General features: G+C 39.3%; 1 protein-coding gene across 2 annotated transcripts in view; it reads right to left on the bottom strand.

The window, feature by feature from the left end:
- igsf21a (immunoglobin superfamily, member 21a) overlaps positions 1–20,270 on the bottom strand; it is a 623,523-nt gene that overhangs the window by 268,187 nt on the left and 335,066 nt on the right. For both annotated transcript variants that reach the window (XM_057847132.1, XM_057847131.1), the window contains one exon: positions 5,377–5,498. In XM_057847132.1, the coding sequence (XP_057703115.1) occupies positions 5,377–5,498 (122 nt within the window). The remainder of the gene's footprint in view (positions 1–5,376; positions 5,499–20,270) is intronic.

Here is a 20,270-nt window from a genome sequence, read left to right as displayed (position 1 = left end):
CTACCTAAAAAAAAAAAAAATGTTTTCCGATTACTCGATTAATCGATAGAATTTTCAGTCGATTACTCGATTACTAAAATATTCAATAGCTGCAGCCCTACAATTAACGCACATGCCCCGCTCAAACAGATTAAAATGACAGCAGTGTAATGTCCGCTTGTTACTTGTTTTTTGGTGTTTGGCGCCCTCTGCTGGCGCTTGGCTCCAAATGATTTGATGGATTTCAACACAATGAGTGAGCATGGTGTAATTCTTGACATCAACAGTGGCGAGCTACTAGTTTATTTTTTAACTGAAAATTTTACAAATTTTAATAAAACGAAAAACATGAAGAGGGGTTTTATTATAACATTTCTATAACTTGTATTAACATTTATCTTTTAAGAACTACAAGTCTTTCTATCCATGTATCGCTTTAAGAGAATGTTAATAATGTTAATGCCATCTTGTTGATTTATTGTTATAAAAAACAAATACAGTACTTACGTACCATATGTTGAAAAGTACTGTATCTTTTTATTATTATTTATTTATTTATTTATTCATTTATTATTATTATTATATTTACCATATGTTGAATGTATATATCCGTCTTGTGTCTTATCTTTCTAGTGACATACAGTAAATGGCACTGAAACATCAATATTCACAGGCAGTCATCCTGGTTTAAAAGAACTGGGTGTCGATTGTGGTCAATAGCGGGCAATGTTAAATTGGGTCTCAACCTTGTTAATTTTAAAGAATTTTCGCCTCACTTCCTTTTGATATTGGCTCGCTTTGGATACATTTTGGGCATAAGCGGATTTTAAAGGGGGGGGGCAGGCTTGAAATTGACTTTCCTTTATACATAAATGTTGTAAAGCAATAAAACTGTAACAAAAATGAATGAGATGAACAAAAAAAAAAAATTTTTTTAATGGGTCAAAATGATTTTTCTAAACAGATCATGAGACTAGCACCTTAGACGGTCATTTGCTTTGCATATAATTAAAACAATAAAAAAATAAATAAATTAGGGGAGGGCAATTTTATTTATTAAATGATTTTTTTCTTTGACTGAAAATATATTTTTTGATTGAAGCATCTTTTTTTGGGATTGAATACATTTGGACACAAATGCCATACTCATAATATGACCCAAACACAAAAAGGATTGCTTCAATCAAAGAAAACTTTTTCAGTGAAAAATTAAGTGTTCAAATACAAATTTTTCATTCTCAAATATTTTTTTGCATTCCAAAACACTTTCTATGATTGAATTTTTTTTTTTTTTTTTTTTGGATTGAAGTGATTTTTCTTTTTAAACCACTTTTTTTAAGCAACTTATTTTTTGATTGAATAATAAAGACAAAAACAAAATGTGGCCCATACACAAATCGACATTACTTTAATCAAAAAAGTTGCTTCAATCAATCAAAAAAAAAAAAAAAAAAAAAAAACCCAAAAAAACAAAACTCAATCAACGAAAAATGCTTGAAATTGTTTTTCTTTTTCATTTCAAATTTATTTTTGCATTCAAACACATTTTTTTTTGTTATTGAAGTGATTTTGGTTGAAAAATTATATTTTTATTGAAGCAACTTTTTTTTTTTTTTTTTTGAAGCAACGTTTTTTTGATTGAAGCAACTTTTTTGATTGAAGCAACTTTTTTTTATTGAAGCAACTTTTTTTTTTAAATTAAATAATAAAGACACAAATCTACCTCCATATGGCTCCGCCCAGGGGATACAATTTTTGACTGGGGTAACTACATTGGCACGACACCGGCGGGCGTACCATATTCAATGGATGACGATCTTGGTGATAAGTATTGCCTAAGCAGCCTGACTTAGAATTCCCCTGAAGAATGATGGGAAACAAAAAAACGCTCATTGTCAACTTATAATTATGAATATTCTTGTAAGTTAATTTTATTGCTGACCCTGCGTTTCGGGGTCATCAACATGTTGTGTCCCCCCTGCCCCAAAAGTCAAACTCCGTTATGATTTTGGGCGTTCTAGGGTCACTCCGTGTATATTCTGGATCATTTCCTGTTGACTTTGGAGTACCTCCGGGTTGCTTAACGCTCATTGGTCACTTCCTGTTGATTTTGTGGCATTTCCGGGTAATTAACTGTACATTTTTGGTCACTTCCTGTTAATCTTGGGACGATTCATTGATTTTCTAATTTGTTTTTGGCAAAAATAATGACCACCCATTAACGGAGAAACACTGAAGAGTTCAAAAGTTTTCATTTATGTAGCATCAAGTGTTTTTTGTGTCTCAATATCAAGTTGAACATTTTAGTATTGTGAAAACAGTAAGCAGTACCAGGTGGTCAAACAAAGCAGCAGGAAGTACATTCAGGCAGATGTCAGACCTTGCGTTGAGACCCAAAACATCCTCTGAAATGTGTTTCCAAGGTGATTACTCCCACCTTGTCTTCTCAAACTCTCACAGACTCTCATAGAAACCTGTTAATGAGTATGCAGAGCGAACCTTAACAGGGATTTAAGTACCACTAAGAGAACACCAAGGCCAGATGTTTGCTAATTCCTTAGGACTGAACTTTCTATCCTTAATAGAATCAGTAATTAGTGTTTACCCAAGCACAGTGTCCTCATTACTGATGGAATTTCAGGCACAGGTCGGCAAGCCTATCGGTCCCAGGACCTGGTCCCGCCGTGAAATGTATTTCTATACCGCCCTGTTCTCGCTTTTTTATGCAAATGTAATCACTGTCCACAGTGTGCACTTAGAAAACAGTAGTCTCTCTCATCAGGTAGGTTGAATTCACGGTAAGAGTCAAACTCATCTCGAGTACAACAATGAACAAGAGTCCTCTGTAAAACCTTACTCTATTGTGAACTGATTTTTTGTGCTTTTAAAAGTTTTGGAACATTTTGTCATTTTGTGTGTAGTGCTAATCTTAACACAAGAAGCCACAAAGAAAGATTCTGTTCTTCAAACAAGTCTTTCAAGGCAGAAATCTAACATGAGCAATATGAGCTAGCAAACGAACAGAAAAAGGAGAGATATGACAGAAAATTCAGCGCCGAAAATAGCTAAAATTATATTTTGGTTTTAGGTCAAAAGGCCAAAGGTTTATTATGTGTTTATATGTGCTTATTAAAATTAACAATGATTGACAGATGGTAAGGTTTGATCTTGCCAGAGACGCTTGGAAGCCGAAACTTGAAAGCGCCGCATGCATCAATCATCGTTTAACTTATTAAACAGTTGCTGTGGTAACTCGTTGTGTGTAAGTGAGCAGCTTGAGAGGATTTGAGTGGAGCATTTCATAAAGACAAGCATTTTTCTAATTTATTCTTGTGTAAAAATTCGGTGGGACAGTAACATGTTTAAAACTTATCATAATTATTACATTTGAACTACTTTAAAAAAAAAAAAAAAATGAAAGTATATATACTAGGGCTGTCAAACGATTACAATTTTTAATCTACTTAATCACAGCTTAAAAATTAATTAATCGTAATTAACCGGAATTCAAACCATCTATAAAATATGCCATATTTTTCTGTAAATTATTGTTGGAATGGAAAGATAAGACACAAGACAGATATATATGTTCAACATAAAGTGATCCATGGATAGAAAGACTTATAGTTCTTAAAAGATTTAGTACAAGTTATAGAAATTTTACATTAAAATCCCTCTTAATGTTTTCGTTTTAATAAAATTTGCAAAATTTTCAATAAAAAAATTCACTAGTAATTTGCCATTGTTGATGTCAATAATTACACAATGCTCATGGTGCTGAAACCCATAAAATCAGTCGCACTATGGGGTTGAGATCTGGAAACTGGCTAGGTCACTCCAGGACCTTGAAATGCTTCTTACGAAGCCACTCCTTTGTTGCCCTGGCTGTGTGTTTGGGATCATTGTCATGCTGAAAGACCCAGCCACGCCCTTGCTGATGGAAGGAGATTTTCATTCAAAATCTCTCGATACATGGCCCCATTCATTCTTTCCTTTACACAGATCAGTTGTTCTGGTCCCTTTGCAGAAAAACAGCCCCAAAGCATGTTGTTTCCACCCCCATGCTTCACAGTGGGCATGGTGTTCTTCGGATGCAATTCAGTATTCTTTCTTCTCCAAACACGAGAACCTGTATTTCTACCAGAAGTTCTATTTTGGTTTCATCTGACCATAACACATTCTCCCAGTTCTCTTCTGGATCATCCAAATGCTCTCGAGTGAACCGGAGGCGGGCCTGGCCGTGTACTGACTTCAGCAGGGGGACACGTCTGGCAGTGCAGGATTTGAGTCCCTCGCGGCGCATTGTGTTTCTGATAGTAGCCTTTGTTACTGTGGTCCCAGCTGTCTGTAGGTCATTCACTAGGTCCCCCCCGTGTGGTTCTGCGATTTTTGCTCACCGTTCTTGTTATCATTTTGACGCAACGGGGTGAGATCTTCCATGGAGCCCCTGATCGAGGGAGATTATCAGTGATCTTGTATGTCTTCCATTTTCTAATAATTGCTCCCACGGTTGATTTCTTTACACCAAGTGTTTTACCTATTGCAGATTCAGTCTTCCTAGCCTGGTGCAGGTCTACAATTTTGTCTCTGGTGTCCTTCGACAGCTCTTTGGTCTTGGCCATAGTGGAGTTTGGAATGTGACTGACTGAGGTTGTGGACAGGTGTCTTTTATACTGGTAATGAGTTAAAACAGGTGCCATTAATACAGGAAACGAGCGGAGCCTCGTTAGACCTCGTTAGAAGAAGTTAGACCTCTTTGACAGCCAGAAATCTTGCTTGTTTGTAGGTGACCAAATACTTATTTTCCACTCTAATTTGGAAATAAATTCTTTAAAAATCAAACAATGTGATAATCTTTTTTTTTTGTCCACGTTCTGTCTCTCGTGGTTGAGGTTTACCCATGTTGACAATTAAAAGCCTCTCTAATCTTTTCAAGTAGGAGAACTTGCACAATTGGTGGTGGGCTAAATACTTATTTGCCCCACTGTATGAATGTCTGTGGGAGCAGTCTTGTCAACTGATGGTGGAGTCTATGCTATAGAAGTTAAATAAATAAATAAATAAAAAGGACGTGGCATCCACATGTGTAGACAGCACACTTTTGATCACGTAGGGCTCAATGCTCAATGCAATAGACAACGCACTGAACAAATGGCCTTTATGTCAGAGGCAATAGTACGCAAATCAAGCATTTCTCGGACCTCTGATAATAGAAAAAATATCTAACTGCCATTGAGGAACTGGACGCCCAATCCGTTTTTAACTGCAAGGAATTTTCATTCTCTCCATCCCAGTCAAAAATGGATTAGACGTCCAGCGCCGTCAATGGCAGCCAATTCATTAAACGAGTGTCCGCGGTGGTTTCAATTCAAGACGCTCACTGCAAACGAGTCTTACCGGACAGTTGTCTGGTACACAAGATCCTCACGCCTGCGGTAGTCTTCCATATGAGAGTAGTTGGTATTAAACATGGCGTCGTAGGTGAAGATTTTCTGCTTGATGGTGCCTCCGTCCGTGACCTGTGAAGCGTGAGAAAAAAAGGAGAAAGAGGACGCTCGTGAATCATCTGCTGATGTATGGTTCGGGGCCGACCTCTTTGCACCTCGAGTTCTGCCGACCCACAACCTGTTGTCCACGGGGCCCGCGGTGGAGGAGATATGTGTAATTGCCTCATTGATTAATGTGCTGGAATGATAAGCTTGTAGAGCTCAGAGCAAAGGGATTGAACAGCTGCTTAACCGATCGCATCTGGGACTCTACGGTGCGCACATGGTTAAAGCTTCATGACACGGAGGCATTGAAACTGCGGCTTTTTGCACAAATAATGGTTCAGAGGAGGATATTCAAAAGCCTCCCCCATTTTTTTCTTCCCAGGCATTGGAATGGATGCTGGAGTAGTTCTTTCCTTCCTCTAATATCCACATGACTGCTATAGTCACTTAGCATGTGAATGACAGTGATTTCTTCTCTTCCCCGCAAGCCTCGAGCTGCCATAAAGGGAAAAAAAGGCTGACAGGATTTTAATGGAGCCGCTAATGCCGCTTTGAAGTCGGAAATTGTTTGGTGGGCCTGGAAGCAAGCCCACTTTGCCTTTTTCTGGTTTTGAAGGTATCATTCACGTCGAGCCAATCCGTTTCTCTCGGGTAAACAACGTCAAGGCATTTCTTGATTAGGTGTTATAGTCTACACACAAAGACAAAGCCAAAATGTATTTACAACAGCAAACAATGCAGGATAGCTCGGAACTGCTTGTCTTTGGAGAACGCCGACCTCCGTGGGGCTTAGAAAGAAGGCGTTGCTGAAAAAATTAAGAGTACGAACTCGGATATGAATTCTAGAAATTGGATAAAGTCAAGAATGACCCCAAATATGCTGACATTCCAGGTTTGAACCCAGTTTGCGACTCCCAAATGAACCGAAATATTTAAAATGATGTATTTTATTCGTGCAAGAAAGTAATGTGACGTAAGTCACAAAGCTTTAGAACAGGGGTCGGGAACCTATGGCTCGCGAGCCAGATCTGGCTCTTTTGACGGCTGCATCTGGCTTGCAGACAAATCTTTAACTCATTTACTCCCAGCCATTTTCACCGGAGCAACCACCTTCTTTCCCGTTTTACTGGATTTTGACGGATTTTGCAAGGCCCACAGAAAATTCTGTTCTATTGCCATTTAAACATTGAACCCACCAAAAAAAAAAATTAGACTCTCTTCTTTCAGCAGGAAAAAAGTTAGTTCATATCTTTTTCCATTCTTTAGAAATCGGAATTAGAAAAAAGCTTAGTTTGAGCAATTTTCCTATTTCTGATGGAAAAAACAGAAATTGAGCTTTTTGTAAAAGCATACATTTTTAACATACATTTGACTTTAACTCAACTATTTTTTGCTTTTGTGACATCCCGAACATCTGAATAATGTTTTACTTCAACAAATTAACATAAACAACAAGACAAAAAGAGCTTTTGACAGCAAAGTAACAATTTATTTACACATAACTAAACTATTGAACTGAGAGATGACGCTGTTGAGGCCGCAGCTGTATCGGCAGACAGGGTAAATTTTTCCCTCATCACCGCCTGTCTGAGCAAGATAGATTTTTTAAAATCTTTCTTTCAAGTGACCACTACCTCATTACAGAATTCACCTAGGGAACTTGTGTGGTGAAGGCAAGGCAAGGCATGGCAAATTTATTTATATAGCACAAGTCAACACAAGGCAATTCAAAGTGCTTTACATCACATGAAGATCATAAAAATCACATTTAAATCAATACAACGTAAAAACCAAGACAAAAGATTGCATTTAATCACAAATAGAATAAAAATAAATAAATAAAAATAAAACAAAAATATAACAAAAACTACTACTAATAATAATAATTGAAATCAGCAATGGAGATAAGCACAAGAGGAATAGAAAGCAGGTAGATTGAAATATATAGCCAGTTATGGATGAATGTGCCTTGTGTTTTACATCGTTCTCCACATTTTTCTCACACTTCTTACTTCTTCCAACTTCCGTTTCCTATTTCTCTCCATTCATTTCCTTTCATGGTCCGATATGAGTTCTTACCAAATGTCTACTGCCCTCCAGTGGCCAGTATTATTGCTTTAAATTGGACTTTAAGCGTGCTTTGGAGCAAAGTTGGATCAGAACCTAGAGATGCCGCTTGTGAAAAAAACCGTAAAAGACGCATAAATACGTTTTTGGGACACTAAAACAATTAAAAATAGAATGTATTTATACATTTTTTGGGAGCAAATGAGTTAATTACAAAAAAAAAAAAAAAAATTGTTACATTGCGCGAAACGGCGATGGTGACCAGTGAAGGAGATAGTACCTATTCTCGTAGGCACCGTCTAACACACCAAATATAAAATAAATAGCAGTTATACCATAGTTTACTGAAAACAAGCAGAATATAGGGCATAAAAGATACACAACGCCTTCTTATCACGGAAGCCTAACGTGTGCGTCATTAGCAAGATTGATGCACCAACTCTGGCAATCAGTTCTCCCGGCGGGACGCTCTGTCCCAACACAAGGAGCCCCGGAGAACAACCGATATCCAACTGATATCACGACTGACAAGACTCCAAGAGCCCCTTTGATGCTCAGGCGGCAAAATCCACAATCCTCATTGCCCGGAAAACAGTAACTCCCGAATCCTCCTGTCCAATCCACAAACAGACAATAATCCCAAACACACCCTTCTTCCTGCCTACGGCCCGCCTCGCGAGTTCTCCCGATGGAACGCTCTGTCCCAACACAAGGAGCTCTGGAGAACACCCGATACCCAACTGATAACATGACTGATAAGACTCCAAGAGCCCCTTTGACGCTGAGGTGGCAAAATCCACAACCCTCGTTGCCCGGACAACAGTAACCCCTGAATCCTCCTGTCCAATCCACAAACAGACAATAATCCCAAACACACCGTTCTTCCTGGCCACGGCCCACTCTGCGAGAGCCTTCAAAAGACTGAATGTTTAACTAAGTGTAACCCAATGGGTAACTGAGTAAATATTTTCAATTGAATGGAATTAAATATTTTTAATTTTATATTTGCATTTCAATTATTTTAGTTTATAAATGATCTATTTCACAAAATGTGAATTATAGATGAAACGGGTCTCCACCCCTCTGGAAGGACAGGGCCAGTGGAAAATTACCAGCAACGCGATGAGACCAACCCCTTTTTTTCAACTGACCGCGTTGTGAGCTGCTCCAGCAGAGAGGTGCTGCATAGGAGAGCAACTGAGCGAATTTATTAAACATTTTACGTTTAATATCCCTCCAAAAAGCGAGTTAACCTTTTGTAGCACTTTCTTATCAGCGTGGGCTCAGTTGGAGACTGTGCGTGAGGCAAAAGTGCAGTTTACTCGTCCTTGGTAAGTTTAGCCTCTCAAGGTAATCGGCGCTAACGCTAGCATTAGCTGGCCAGTTCGGCAGATAATAAATCATTTTGTTAACTCATTGTTGGCTAAAGTTAGTAAAATAATTGTCATCCTGTATGTTGATGAATAGAGAAGGGAGTGGAACCGGAGTTCCTTGAGCCTGGAGTTTGTGAAGCTCTTTGAATGCGTCTTGGTGAGTTTCTGCAAAGGTGCGAACTACAGTTAAGTGTAAAAATGTAGTCACAGGAGTTGAACCATATGCACTCCTATTCTCTGTGATACTAAATTGTTGACAATGGCAACATTTATTTTTCTTTTCAGTGTTGAATGTCATTTTTGTATTTGTGTTTAAATGAGAACAGACCCAACTCAATTATTAAATTGAGTTGAACTGCAGTTAATGTTGTTAAAAATAACATTGGTTGGGAATTAGAAAAATAATTTTTAATAGCCTTGTTTTATACATTCTGGGTTTTTTGATCACCCTTGAATTACCCTGGATTTGGATTCTGGATTTTCCCTGAAGGGGGAAATGGCGAGCTAACCCTTGATTGACGGACCTGACTGCTTCCTTTTCCCAAGGAGCACAATCTTCAACTTCTACCTCTCCAGTGTGGTAGGATTGCGAACTGCTTCTGCAGTGGATTGGAAAGAAAAAACTGAACAGTGCACTTTTATTTTCATATAAATTGGGACACTCTTCCCTTATTTTGAAGGGACACTTTAATGTATGTTTTTTTTTTGTATCAATTTGGACTGTTATACATTAGAGAGCCGGCTCTAATAGGCAGTCATTGTGAATATATTGTAAATATTTGTAAATAGTTTTATTTCAATTGTAATTTTCAGTTTTAACACTTTCGTGGCTCCAGTTATGTATTGTGTGCTAAATTTCTTCTTGTTACACCAAAATTTTCCTTCAAGACACAAATCTAAGTGCACGTGCCCACTTAGAAAAATTCCTGTTGACCCTACAGGGGTTACATAAGCGTTGTCATTTTTCTCGGGAACCTTTTGTTGACTTCTAATATGGTGACCTTGGAATGGGTTTGCCTCCTCGCCTGAGTCTGTGCCTGTTTCGCCTTTCTGTTTGATCACTGTCAATCCAGATAAATTGTCAACTTGTTTTCAGTGAGCTTTCTTTAAACCTTTCAAAATGGAGTCCGTACAAACGGTTAAGACTAGGGTGAACGCACTGAGTTTCTGGCTGGATTGCCGGGGTCCCGCCGGCCCGGGGCATTGGAGCTGCGCCAGCGTGGGTCTGGCGGTTCGGCTGGCGCGATTCCGGCGGTCTGGCTAAAAGGTCAGATTCCTTCACCGGCGACTAGAAAGCTGGTTCGCAGTAATTTTAGTGGCAAACATACATGTCATTGTGTCTATCTATCTATCTATCTATCTATCTATCAGGTCATTGGAGATGGACTTGTAGGCTTGAAATTGCCAATGCTTCCGCAAAATTTTGCTTCTCAAGTCCTCAGACAGTTCTTTGATCTTCTTTCTTTTCACCATGCTCAATGACACAAGGACACAAGACAGAGGTTGAGTCAACTTTAATGCATTTTAACTGGCTGCAAGTGTGATTTAGTTATTGCCACCACCTGTTATGTGCCACAGGTAAGTAACAGGTGCTGTTAATTACACAAATTAAAGAAGCATCACATGATTTTTCAAAGGGTGCCAATACTTTTGTCTGGCCCATTTTTGGAGTTTTGTGTAAAATGATAATGATTTAATTTTTTTATTCCAATTGTCTTATGTGTTTTTTCATTGCAAGCAAAATAAATGAAGATATTACTACCAAAGCATTTGTAATTGCAATCATTTTCTGGGAGAAATTGAGCATTATCTGACAGAATTTCAGGGGTGCCAATACTTTTGGCCAGCGTTGTATTAGGGACATTCCGAATATTTTAAAATATTGACCCCAAATTTTAGCCACATGTACACAAAGCTGACTCAAGTCGACTGAAGTGGATCTCTCAATGACTTGAATACACCTGTTTGCTAGCTCAGCTTTACCATCGTGACAAGATACTGTAGATATTGTCAAATCCTAAAAACGAGACACCTTTTTCAACATGCTTTTTAAATGAGTTGAATGACAGAGTGGTTTACGTCCAGGAAGTAAAATATATCAAAGACTAAAAGCACACCCGTATTCGGTACGATATTCGCAGCATCAGTAATGGAGCTCTCTTCCAGCACGTATTTCAGTCCTAAATGGCTTATAGGAAATGCATTTAAGTAACATAACACCTTTAGGATTGTACTCTGGCTTCCATCTAATGCATTTGCACTCCATAGTGTACTAATGTATGAGTACAATAACTTGTAGAACCAATCATGATGTTGCTGAAAAGTAGCAGCAGACCTGAAAAACAATATTTATCTGGCACGATGAAGTATACGCTGTCAGGAAGTAAAAAGCTGCAAGCATATTTACAATAGTCACAAGCACCAATGCGTTTTTTTTTTTTTTTTTTTTTATATTGTTGCACAAGAAAACAGCGACTTTTCCTGTTTCAAGGAGTAGAGGGCATAATATAGTTTTACTAGTATCGGTGAGAAGGTGAATAGTGTTTTTTGTCGTTTGTGAACTACATTTCCACACAACAAAATCGAGGTAACACATTTTCGAGGGTCCCAGAGCTCGCTAAACTTTTTAAAAAAGCGTATTTATCAAGGTATTGTCAGCTGTGATTTTCGTACTAGTCTATCTGTCAGCCGAAACCACCTGATAGCACTGATATAAGTACGCCTTTCCATCTGCTATTGAATGCGTTGTTGAAGTCAGCACGGCGGCGCTCTGAAAATAGAGCAAGGCTAAATTTCGGGCCCCGCCTCTCGGCGCAAATTCATTCAAACCTGCCGTTCCACCCAAAGCTGCCGTCCAATGGAAGTTCGCCCCCACATAAACAATGAATAAATATAACTGAACCCTTCGCACTAGGCTGCCGCTTGTTTGAAACGGCCAAGTGATATTATTATGTAGGGCTAATGTAGCTCAATAAGCCGCTACGTACTTTACATACCGTGTTGCTGTCTCCGTTAAAATCCACAATATTGAAAGCATCTTGTGTTTTAGAATCGGTTTTAAAATCCTTAAAATTTTGGCTCATCCACATGAAATTATTGTCAATAGAATGATTTATACTCACACAGTGGCATGAAAAAGTATCTGAACCTTGTGCAATTTCTCACATTTCTGCATGAAATCATCAAATGTAAGCTGATCTTTGTCAAAATCACACAGATGAAAAAACAGTGTCTCCTTTAGCTAAAACCAGCCAAACATTTATAGGTTTTCATATTTTAATGAGGATAGTATGCAAACAGTGACAGAAAAATAAGTGAACCATCACATTTAATATTTTGTGCCCCCCCCCCTTTGGCAGCAACAACTTCAACCAGATGCTTCCTGTAGCTGCAGATCAGTCTGGCACATCAATCAGGACTAATTTTGGCCCATTCTTCTCTACAAAACGGCTGTAGTTCAGTCAGATTCCTGGGATGTCTGGCATGAAGTGCTGTTTCATAGGTCATGCCACAGCAGCTCAATGGGGTTCAAGTCTGGGCTTTGACTTGGCCACTCCAGAACGTGTATTTTGTTCTTCTGAAACCATTCTGAAGTTGATTTACTTCTGTGTTTTGGATCATTGTCATGTTGCAGCATGTTTATTTAGCTTCAACTGTCTGACAGACGGCCACAGGTTTACCTGCAAAACATCCTGATAAACTTTTGAATTCTTTCTTCCATTAATGATTGCATGTTGTCCAGGCCCCAAGGTAGTAAAACAGCCCCAAATCATGATGCTGAGTATTCTTTGCATCAAATACGTCTTTACTTGTACTTGAGTACATTTTTTGAAGTAATGCTACTCTTACTTGAGTAAAATTTTTGTCTGCACTACCCACATCTGCTCATAGTTTCAGTACGACTTTACAGTTCGATTTTCTCGCAGTTTTTTTTTTTTTTTGTGTGTTTTTATTTTTTCCTTCATTTGCCCATAATACTCCGTCGTAATCTGGAAATTTCAGAGGATGTGTTCTTATATTGTCTTAGCTTTGTTTTTGGGATGTATTAATTAGGGCTGTCAAAATTACCGCGTAAACGGGCGTTAGTTAAATTTTTTAATTAATCACGTTAAAATATTTGACGCAATTAACGCACATGCCCCGCTCAGACAGATTAAAATGACAAAAGTGTAATGTTCGCTTGTTACTTGTTTTTTGGTGTTTGGCGCCCTCTGCTGGCGCTTGGGTCCAAATGATTTTATGGGTTTAAGCACAATGAGTGAGCATGGTGTAATTATTGACATCAACAATGGCGAGCTACTAGTTGAGGGGTTTTAATATAACATTTCTATAACTTGCACTAACATTTATCTTTTAAGAACTACAAGTCTTTCTATCCATGGATCGCTTTAAGAGAATGTTAATAATGTTAATGCCACCTTGTTGATTTATTGTTATAATAAACAAATACAGTACTTATGTACCGTATGTTGAATGTATATGTATATCCGTCTTGTGTCTTATCTTTCCATTCCAACAATAATTTACAGAAAAATATGGCATATTTTATAGATGGTTTGAATTGTAATTAATTATGATGAATTAATTTTTAAGCTGCAATTAATTCGATTAGAAATTTTAATCGTTTGACAGCCCTAGTATTAATATGAAAAGTCATTAGCGTTGGTGCTGTTGACTCAGTCTCAATATGAATATTATCTGAATATTAAAAAGAATAGGAAATCAAATGAATAAGGATCAAATTGTCAAAAAGTGTCAAAAGGTAAAAGTTGTTTCATGTTCATAGTTTACTGTTAAATATAGTTTTACTTATCTCAACTTTTTAAAAGTTTCACAGTGTCTAAAAGTTGTATTCATTTCTAGCCTGTTACTGTAGGTTCATCTCGTTCCATTTTATTGGAAAAATGTAAATGTAAAACATCATTAGGGTAATTTTACATAAACAAATCTATTTTGCGCTGCTATTAAATAATGAACTACAACCCGACAGAGACTAATGTGGAGGTTTGCTGTACACTGTACACAGTCTGACTAACAACTCCTAATTATCGGACACAAATCCACAAGAGCTTGGCTTTGGTCGAAGGGGTCAAACACACTTAGCTATTTCCAAACTCGCAGAACTAACATTTACTCGCACATGCCAAGTTTCATAGCAGGAGAACAACAGCGGCCAATCACGTTCAACCTTTCCCCGACTTTCCGTGAACGCTTGTTCACCTGCGAATGAGCGAGCTGTCAAATGGCTCCGGTGCAAAATGGCAGCGAGTGACATTTTGCTGGTGTCAGAAATAGAAGCAGGCGTCAAGTGAAGGTAGCAGTAACGGCTGCTGCAAGGTGGGCACAAAAGGGGAAAGCGGGGCCAATCACGTTTAATATGTTCTGAAGCTCATATGTTAACCTAAGTAGGCCATTACCAATAGCTTCGCCTGATTGCACCACAGTTAAATCATGCAATCTTTATACATCAGAGGAAATGTTGGCTTGCACGCACGGAGAAAAGCTTGACACAGAAGCTGCACGCTCACCTTACACTGAAGCAGCGACCTAAAATAGCACACGTGAATTTACGTCATCCCAGATTAATGATTAGAGTTAATACAAATTTGGGCCACAGAATGGAAGTACTCAGGCTTCCTCCCAAATTCCCTAAACATGTTCATTGTAAACTCAAAATCAGGGGTGTCAAATGTACAGTGGGACAAATAAGTATTTATTCAACCACCAATTGTGCAAGTTGTCCTACTTGAAAAGATTAGAGAAGCCTGTAATTGTCAACATGGGGAAACCTCAACCATGAGAAACAGAATGTGGAAAAAAAAAACTGAAAATCACATTGTTTGATTTTTAAAGAATTTATTTCCAAATTAGAGTGGAAAATAAGTACTTTGGTCACCTACAAACAAGCAAGATTTCTGGCTGTCAAAGAGGCCTAACTGCTTCTAATGAGGTCTAACGAGGCTCCACTTGTCACCTGTATTAATGGCACCTGTTTTAACTCATTATCGGAATAAAAGACACCTGTCCACAACCTCAGTCAGTCAGTCACACTCCAAACTCCACTATGGCCAAGACCAAAGAAGACATACAAGACCACTGATAATCTCCCTCTATCTGGGGCTCCGTGCAAGATCTCACCCCGTGGCGTCAAAATGATAACAAGAACGGTGAGCAAAAATCCCAGAACCACACGGGGGGACCTAGTGAATGACCTACAGAGAGCTGGGACCACAGTAACAAAGGCTACTATCAGTAACACAATGCGCCCACAGGGACTCGAATCCTGCACTGCCAGACGTGTCCCCCTGCTGAAGCCAGTACACGTCCGGGCCCGTCTGCGGTTCGCAAGAGAGCATTTGGATGATCCAGAAGATGACTGGGAGAATGCGTTATGGTCAGATGAAACCAAAATAGAACTTTTTGGTAGAAATACAGGTTCTCGTTTTTGGAGGAGAAAGAATACTGAATTGCATCCGAAGAACACCATACCCACTGTGAAGCATGGGGGTGGAAACATCATGCTTTGGGGCTGTTTTTCTGCAAAGGGACCAGGATGACTGATCTGTGTAAAGGAAAGAATGAATGGGGCCATGTATCGAGTGAAAATCTCCTTTCATCAGCAAAGGCATTGAAGATGAGACGTGGCTGGGTCTTTCAGCATGACAATGATCCCAAACACACAGCCAGGGCAACAAAGGAGTGGCTTTGTAAGAAGCATTTCAAGGTCCCGGAGTGGCCTAGCCAGTCTCCAGATCTCAACCCCATAGAAAATCTGTGGAGGGAGTTGAAAGTGCGTGTTGCCCAAAGACAGCCCCAAAACATCACTGCTTTAGAGGAGATCTGCATGGAGGAATGGGCCAAAATACCAGCAACAGTGTGTGAAAAGCTTGTGAAGTGTTACAGAAAACGTTTGGCCTCCGTTATTGCCAGCAAAGGCTACATAACAAAGTATTGAGATGAACTTTTGGTATTGACCAAATACTTATTTTCCACCATGATTACCAAATAAATTCTTTAAAAATCAAACAATGTGATTTTCTGGGTTTTTTTTCCACATTCTGTCTCTCATGGTTGAGGTTTATCCATGTTGACAATTACAGGCCTCTCTCATATTTTCAAGTGGGAGAACTTGCACAATTAGGGGTTGACTAAATACTTATTTGACCCACTGTATAAATACGTTCTATTTTTAATTGTTTCAGTGTCCCAAAGTTGTATTTATACGTCTTTTACGTTTTTTTTTTTTTTTTTTTCAAAAGAGACATCTTTGGGTTGTGATTCATCTCCAAAGCACAAAGCTGAAAATCCATTTTAAAGCAATAAAACTGGCCACTGGAGGGCAGTAGCGCATTTGGTAAGACCCAAAACCCTATTCAGCGGCAACGAATGGCCAAGCAACAAAGCCGGGGCGAAGGCGGAAGAAGACCGACTGGATGCCAGGCGTTGGACGACCGAGGAGAACGACCGGGACCACTAGATGCTGTTGAGTCCGTGCTGCTCGCGAGCAGAGCCGGCAGAGACTGGAAATAATTCATCTTTTTGAGACAAGCAACGATGAGGGAAAATTTTAACTGGCTGTCGTGGCCAGAATAGCGTCATCTTTCAGTTAGTTATGTGTAAATAAATTGTCACTTTGCTATCAAAAGCTCTATTTGTCTTGTTGTTTCTGTTATTTTGTAAAAGGAAAACATTTTTCAGATGTTTGGGATGTAATTAAAGCAAAAAATAGCAGTGTTAAAGTCAAAGTTATGTTTGAAATGTAGGCTTTCACAAAAAGCTCAATTTCTCCGTTTTATCATCAGAAATTGGAAAATTGCTCAAATTAAGCTATTTTCTAATGCTGATTTCTAAAGAATGGAAAAAGATATTAACTTACTTTTTTCTGCTGAAAGAAGAGTCTAATCTTTCTTTTGGTGGGTTCCATGTTGATATAGCAATAGAACAGAATTTTCTGTGGGCCTTGCAATATCAGTCAAAATCCAGTAAAACGGCTGGGAGCGAAGGGCCTTGCTCCAGTGAAAATGGCTGGGAGTGAATGAGTTAACAGGACCCACGTAGTAGTATCTTTACCGGAATTTACCGTTCGACTCTTCGTATTACTCAAAGACACTTAATATAATCAAAGGGAATAGTATCTTTTCTCATATTTACTGTTTGTTTGCATTACTCTAACACACTCAATATAAACTAAATATAATTTATATCATAGTTTAAGAAAGACAAGCAGAATATGTTTGATATTATGAACAGTCGAACTTGAAATGATTACCATTTGAACCAACAAGACAACAGGCAGATAAGGGCAGAACAGATACAGGACGCCTTCTGACCACGGAAGACCAAAGTGTGCGTGATGCAGCTGACTGAATAAGACCGACGCTGACAAGCAGGTAATATGCAAGACATCTACAAGCTCATGTCTACACCACCAAATCCCGCAATCAGCTCTACTGGACAGTCCAGAACAAAAGGCGGGACATCTTGTCTTGCTACAAGGAACATCTGATACGGAGGAACTCAACACTCACGTTGCGTTGAGGATGGAAAAATCCTTAACTCTCGTTGCCCTGACAACAGTAACACCCAAATCCTCCTGTCCAATCGACAACAGACAATAATCCTAAACAATGCCCAAATATACCCTTCTTCCGGACCACAGCCCGCCTCACCAGAGCATTTAAAAGGCTGAATGTTTAACTAATCGTTGTCATTTTTCCCGGGAATCTGAAAGCTAGTTGGGGGTGCTGCTGGCTCCAGTGGCCCAAGCCCTTGCTCGTTGGGGCAAGGGCAGCTGGTTGGGGGGCCCACTACTGGTTGGGGGCCTAAGGCGATTGCCTACTTCGCCTGAATAGTAGCGCCGCCTATGGGAACGGAACTCGTTCATAACCTGGGGTATAGACCCTACTCACGTGACGTCACAGCCACGCCCCCGCGCCATGATGTCCGCATACTCGCCATAGAAATGCATTAGCGCTTCGTAAATTCTTCCTATTATTGCACGTTTTACTGCTCGTCAACATTAATACTCAAAATGGTGAAGTCGTGTGTGGCGGTTGGTTGCAAAAACAGAGAAGATAGACGGAGAGACTTGAATTTTTACCGTATTCCGAGAGACACGAAGAGGAGGCCGCGATTGACTGCTGGAATTCGACGAGACAACTGGGCTCCAAACGACTACCACAGATTATGTAGTAGTCATTTTATATCTGGTAAGATGCATTTAATATATATTTAGAGGGTTTCGGGCTGACAACCACAATTAAGATCATTGCTAGGCTAATCGCCGACAACATACACGTATGTATGTAGTTAGTGCTATCGCTAAACCATATAAACATTAAAAGCCCTAGCTCCATTGACAAATGACATGAAATACATTAGACTTGACAGTGGATGTTAGCAAGAACAAAAGATTTTCAATTGAAAATTTCGTAACTCACCTTCCGAGCACAAGATTCCTGCCGAATTTTCGTGTACGAGGACGTGTTTCACCTTACCAGCAACGTAGCATTTATAAGCCTCCAAGCTCTTAAAGTTTTTCAAACTTTCGTGAGAATAGGCTGATTTTGTGTGGGTATCAGATGTCAGGCGAAGCCAGCGGGTCGAAAAACATCGATTTAGGCATCAAATACGGATCTGGCGAATGGATAAACTGAAGCTTTTCCACGTAACGCCTTTTATGCAACGGATCCAATGAGTTTACAGCGTCAGATAACACCGGGGCTTCCATGAATTGCTCTATAACTTGCTCGACTAATAGAAAACAATGAGAATAGGTCTGAAAAAGAGGTACAATATGGCGGCCGGAAACAGCGACACGCCCATTTTGTGACGTAGGTGAGTAGGGTCTATACCTGTAGTTTACTGGACTGTCTCAGAAAATTAGAATACACAATATTCTAATTTTCTGAGACAGTCCTGTACATTAATCCACCATTTAAAGCAGGGGTGTCCAAACTTTTTGCAAAGGGGACCAGATTTGGCGGGGTAAAAATGTGGGGGGCCGACCTTGGCTGACGTCCTTTACATAGAACAATATACAGGACTGTCTCAGAAAATTAGAATATTGTGTATTCTAATTTTCTGAGACAGTCCAGTATATTATTATTATTACCAATTATATTTTCATGTACGTATGTATTCCCTCAAAGCTTTTTTATGTTTATTTGTTAACCCATTCACTGCCAGGGCAGATTCAGTTTATGTTTAGCATTCGCATAATATGTGTTGTGATCGGGGCGACCCAGTCAGAATGGATTGGACCACTCACTCAGTCAGAGGCAGTTAATGAGTTAATCCAGATTATGTGAATTGTTTTTCATGGTAGTATTTGCTATAAAATGTTTGAAAAACACTGATTCTGACAACAATGTCGCTCGGAAGTAAATTACTGCATTTTCACAGTCACTTTATTAGACTTCAGAGCATGTCTGAAAGGGGCTACTGACAACGATAAACCATCAATCCTTCCATCTGTGTATGCACCCCCCTTCTAGTATCCCAAATGTTTGGGAAGACTTTCTAGATTAGGTTCTGTGAGGGTGGGTGTGATCGGATGATAAATAGCATCTGATTGCAGTAAAGTAGCATCAGTTGAGGAGGGGGAAGCTTCAACGCGACTGTTTAGCGGAAACTAGGCCACGGCGTGCACACAATGCATAGCACCTACCCGGCACGCAGCGGTATTCAAGACTGCCGTCACCTTCTCGCATCTGGACGGTAGCAGATAGTGAGGCAAGAGGGGAGTAAGCAACAGGTAGCTAACAATGGGGGAGGAGCGGCGACTGCACAATGACCTCTCCAGACGCAGTAGATTCTACGCCTCACATTTCATTTAAAGCCGCAAATGTACGCGCAGCCGCTGGAGGAAATTCAGGCTAATTCGCTACAGGCTGACCGTGAGTGATTCAACCTGAATTCCTGCATCATCACTGCAGGGCAGAACAACCATAGCAAGACCTTTTATGGTTCAGTATTCCACTGCTAGTCGCAGGGAGATTCGGAATGAGCCCTGCCCCAACTACAAAAATTAATATGGGTAATTGCTTGTAAGAATATCTTAAATATTACACAAAGTTATACTAAAACATGCATTGAGTTTGAAGGAGGATGTAAACGTTCCGCGCCCCCCAACTCTCTGCCACCACTATAAATATACTGTAGTATCATTTGTCTATAAAATTCTTATTATTATAAGTACACCTCTGCATAACATTGCGTCCTTTTTAATATTGACGAAGAAAAAAAAGTGTAAAAAAAAATAATAATAATAACATATCCACACAGCTAAAATAGACTCAAGATACATTTTTTTGACCGTTCAATACTGAAAGAAAAATTGATAAAATCAATAAATAAT

The sequence above is a fragment of the Corythoichthys intestinalis genome, chromosome 9 (assembly GCF_030265065.1).
Source record: "Corythoichthys intestinalis isolate RoL2023-P3 chromosome 9, ASM3026506v1, whole genome shotgun sequence".
NCBI lineage: Eukaryota > Metazoa > Chordata > Actinopteri > Syngnathiformes > Syngnathidae > Corythoichthys > Corythoichthys intestinalis.
Note: the sequence above shows the minus strand (reverse complement) of the source record. Positions and strands in the feature narration are given on the sequence as shown.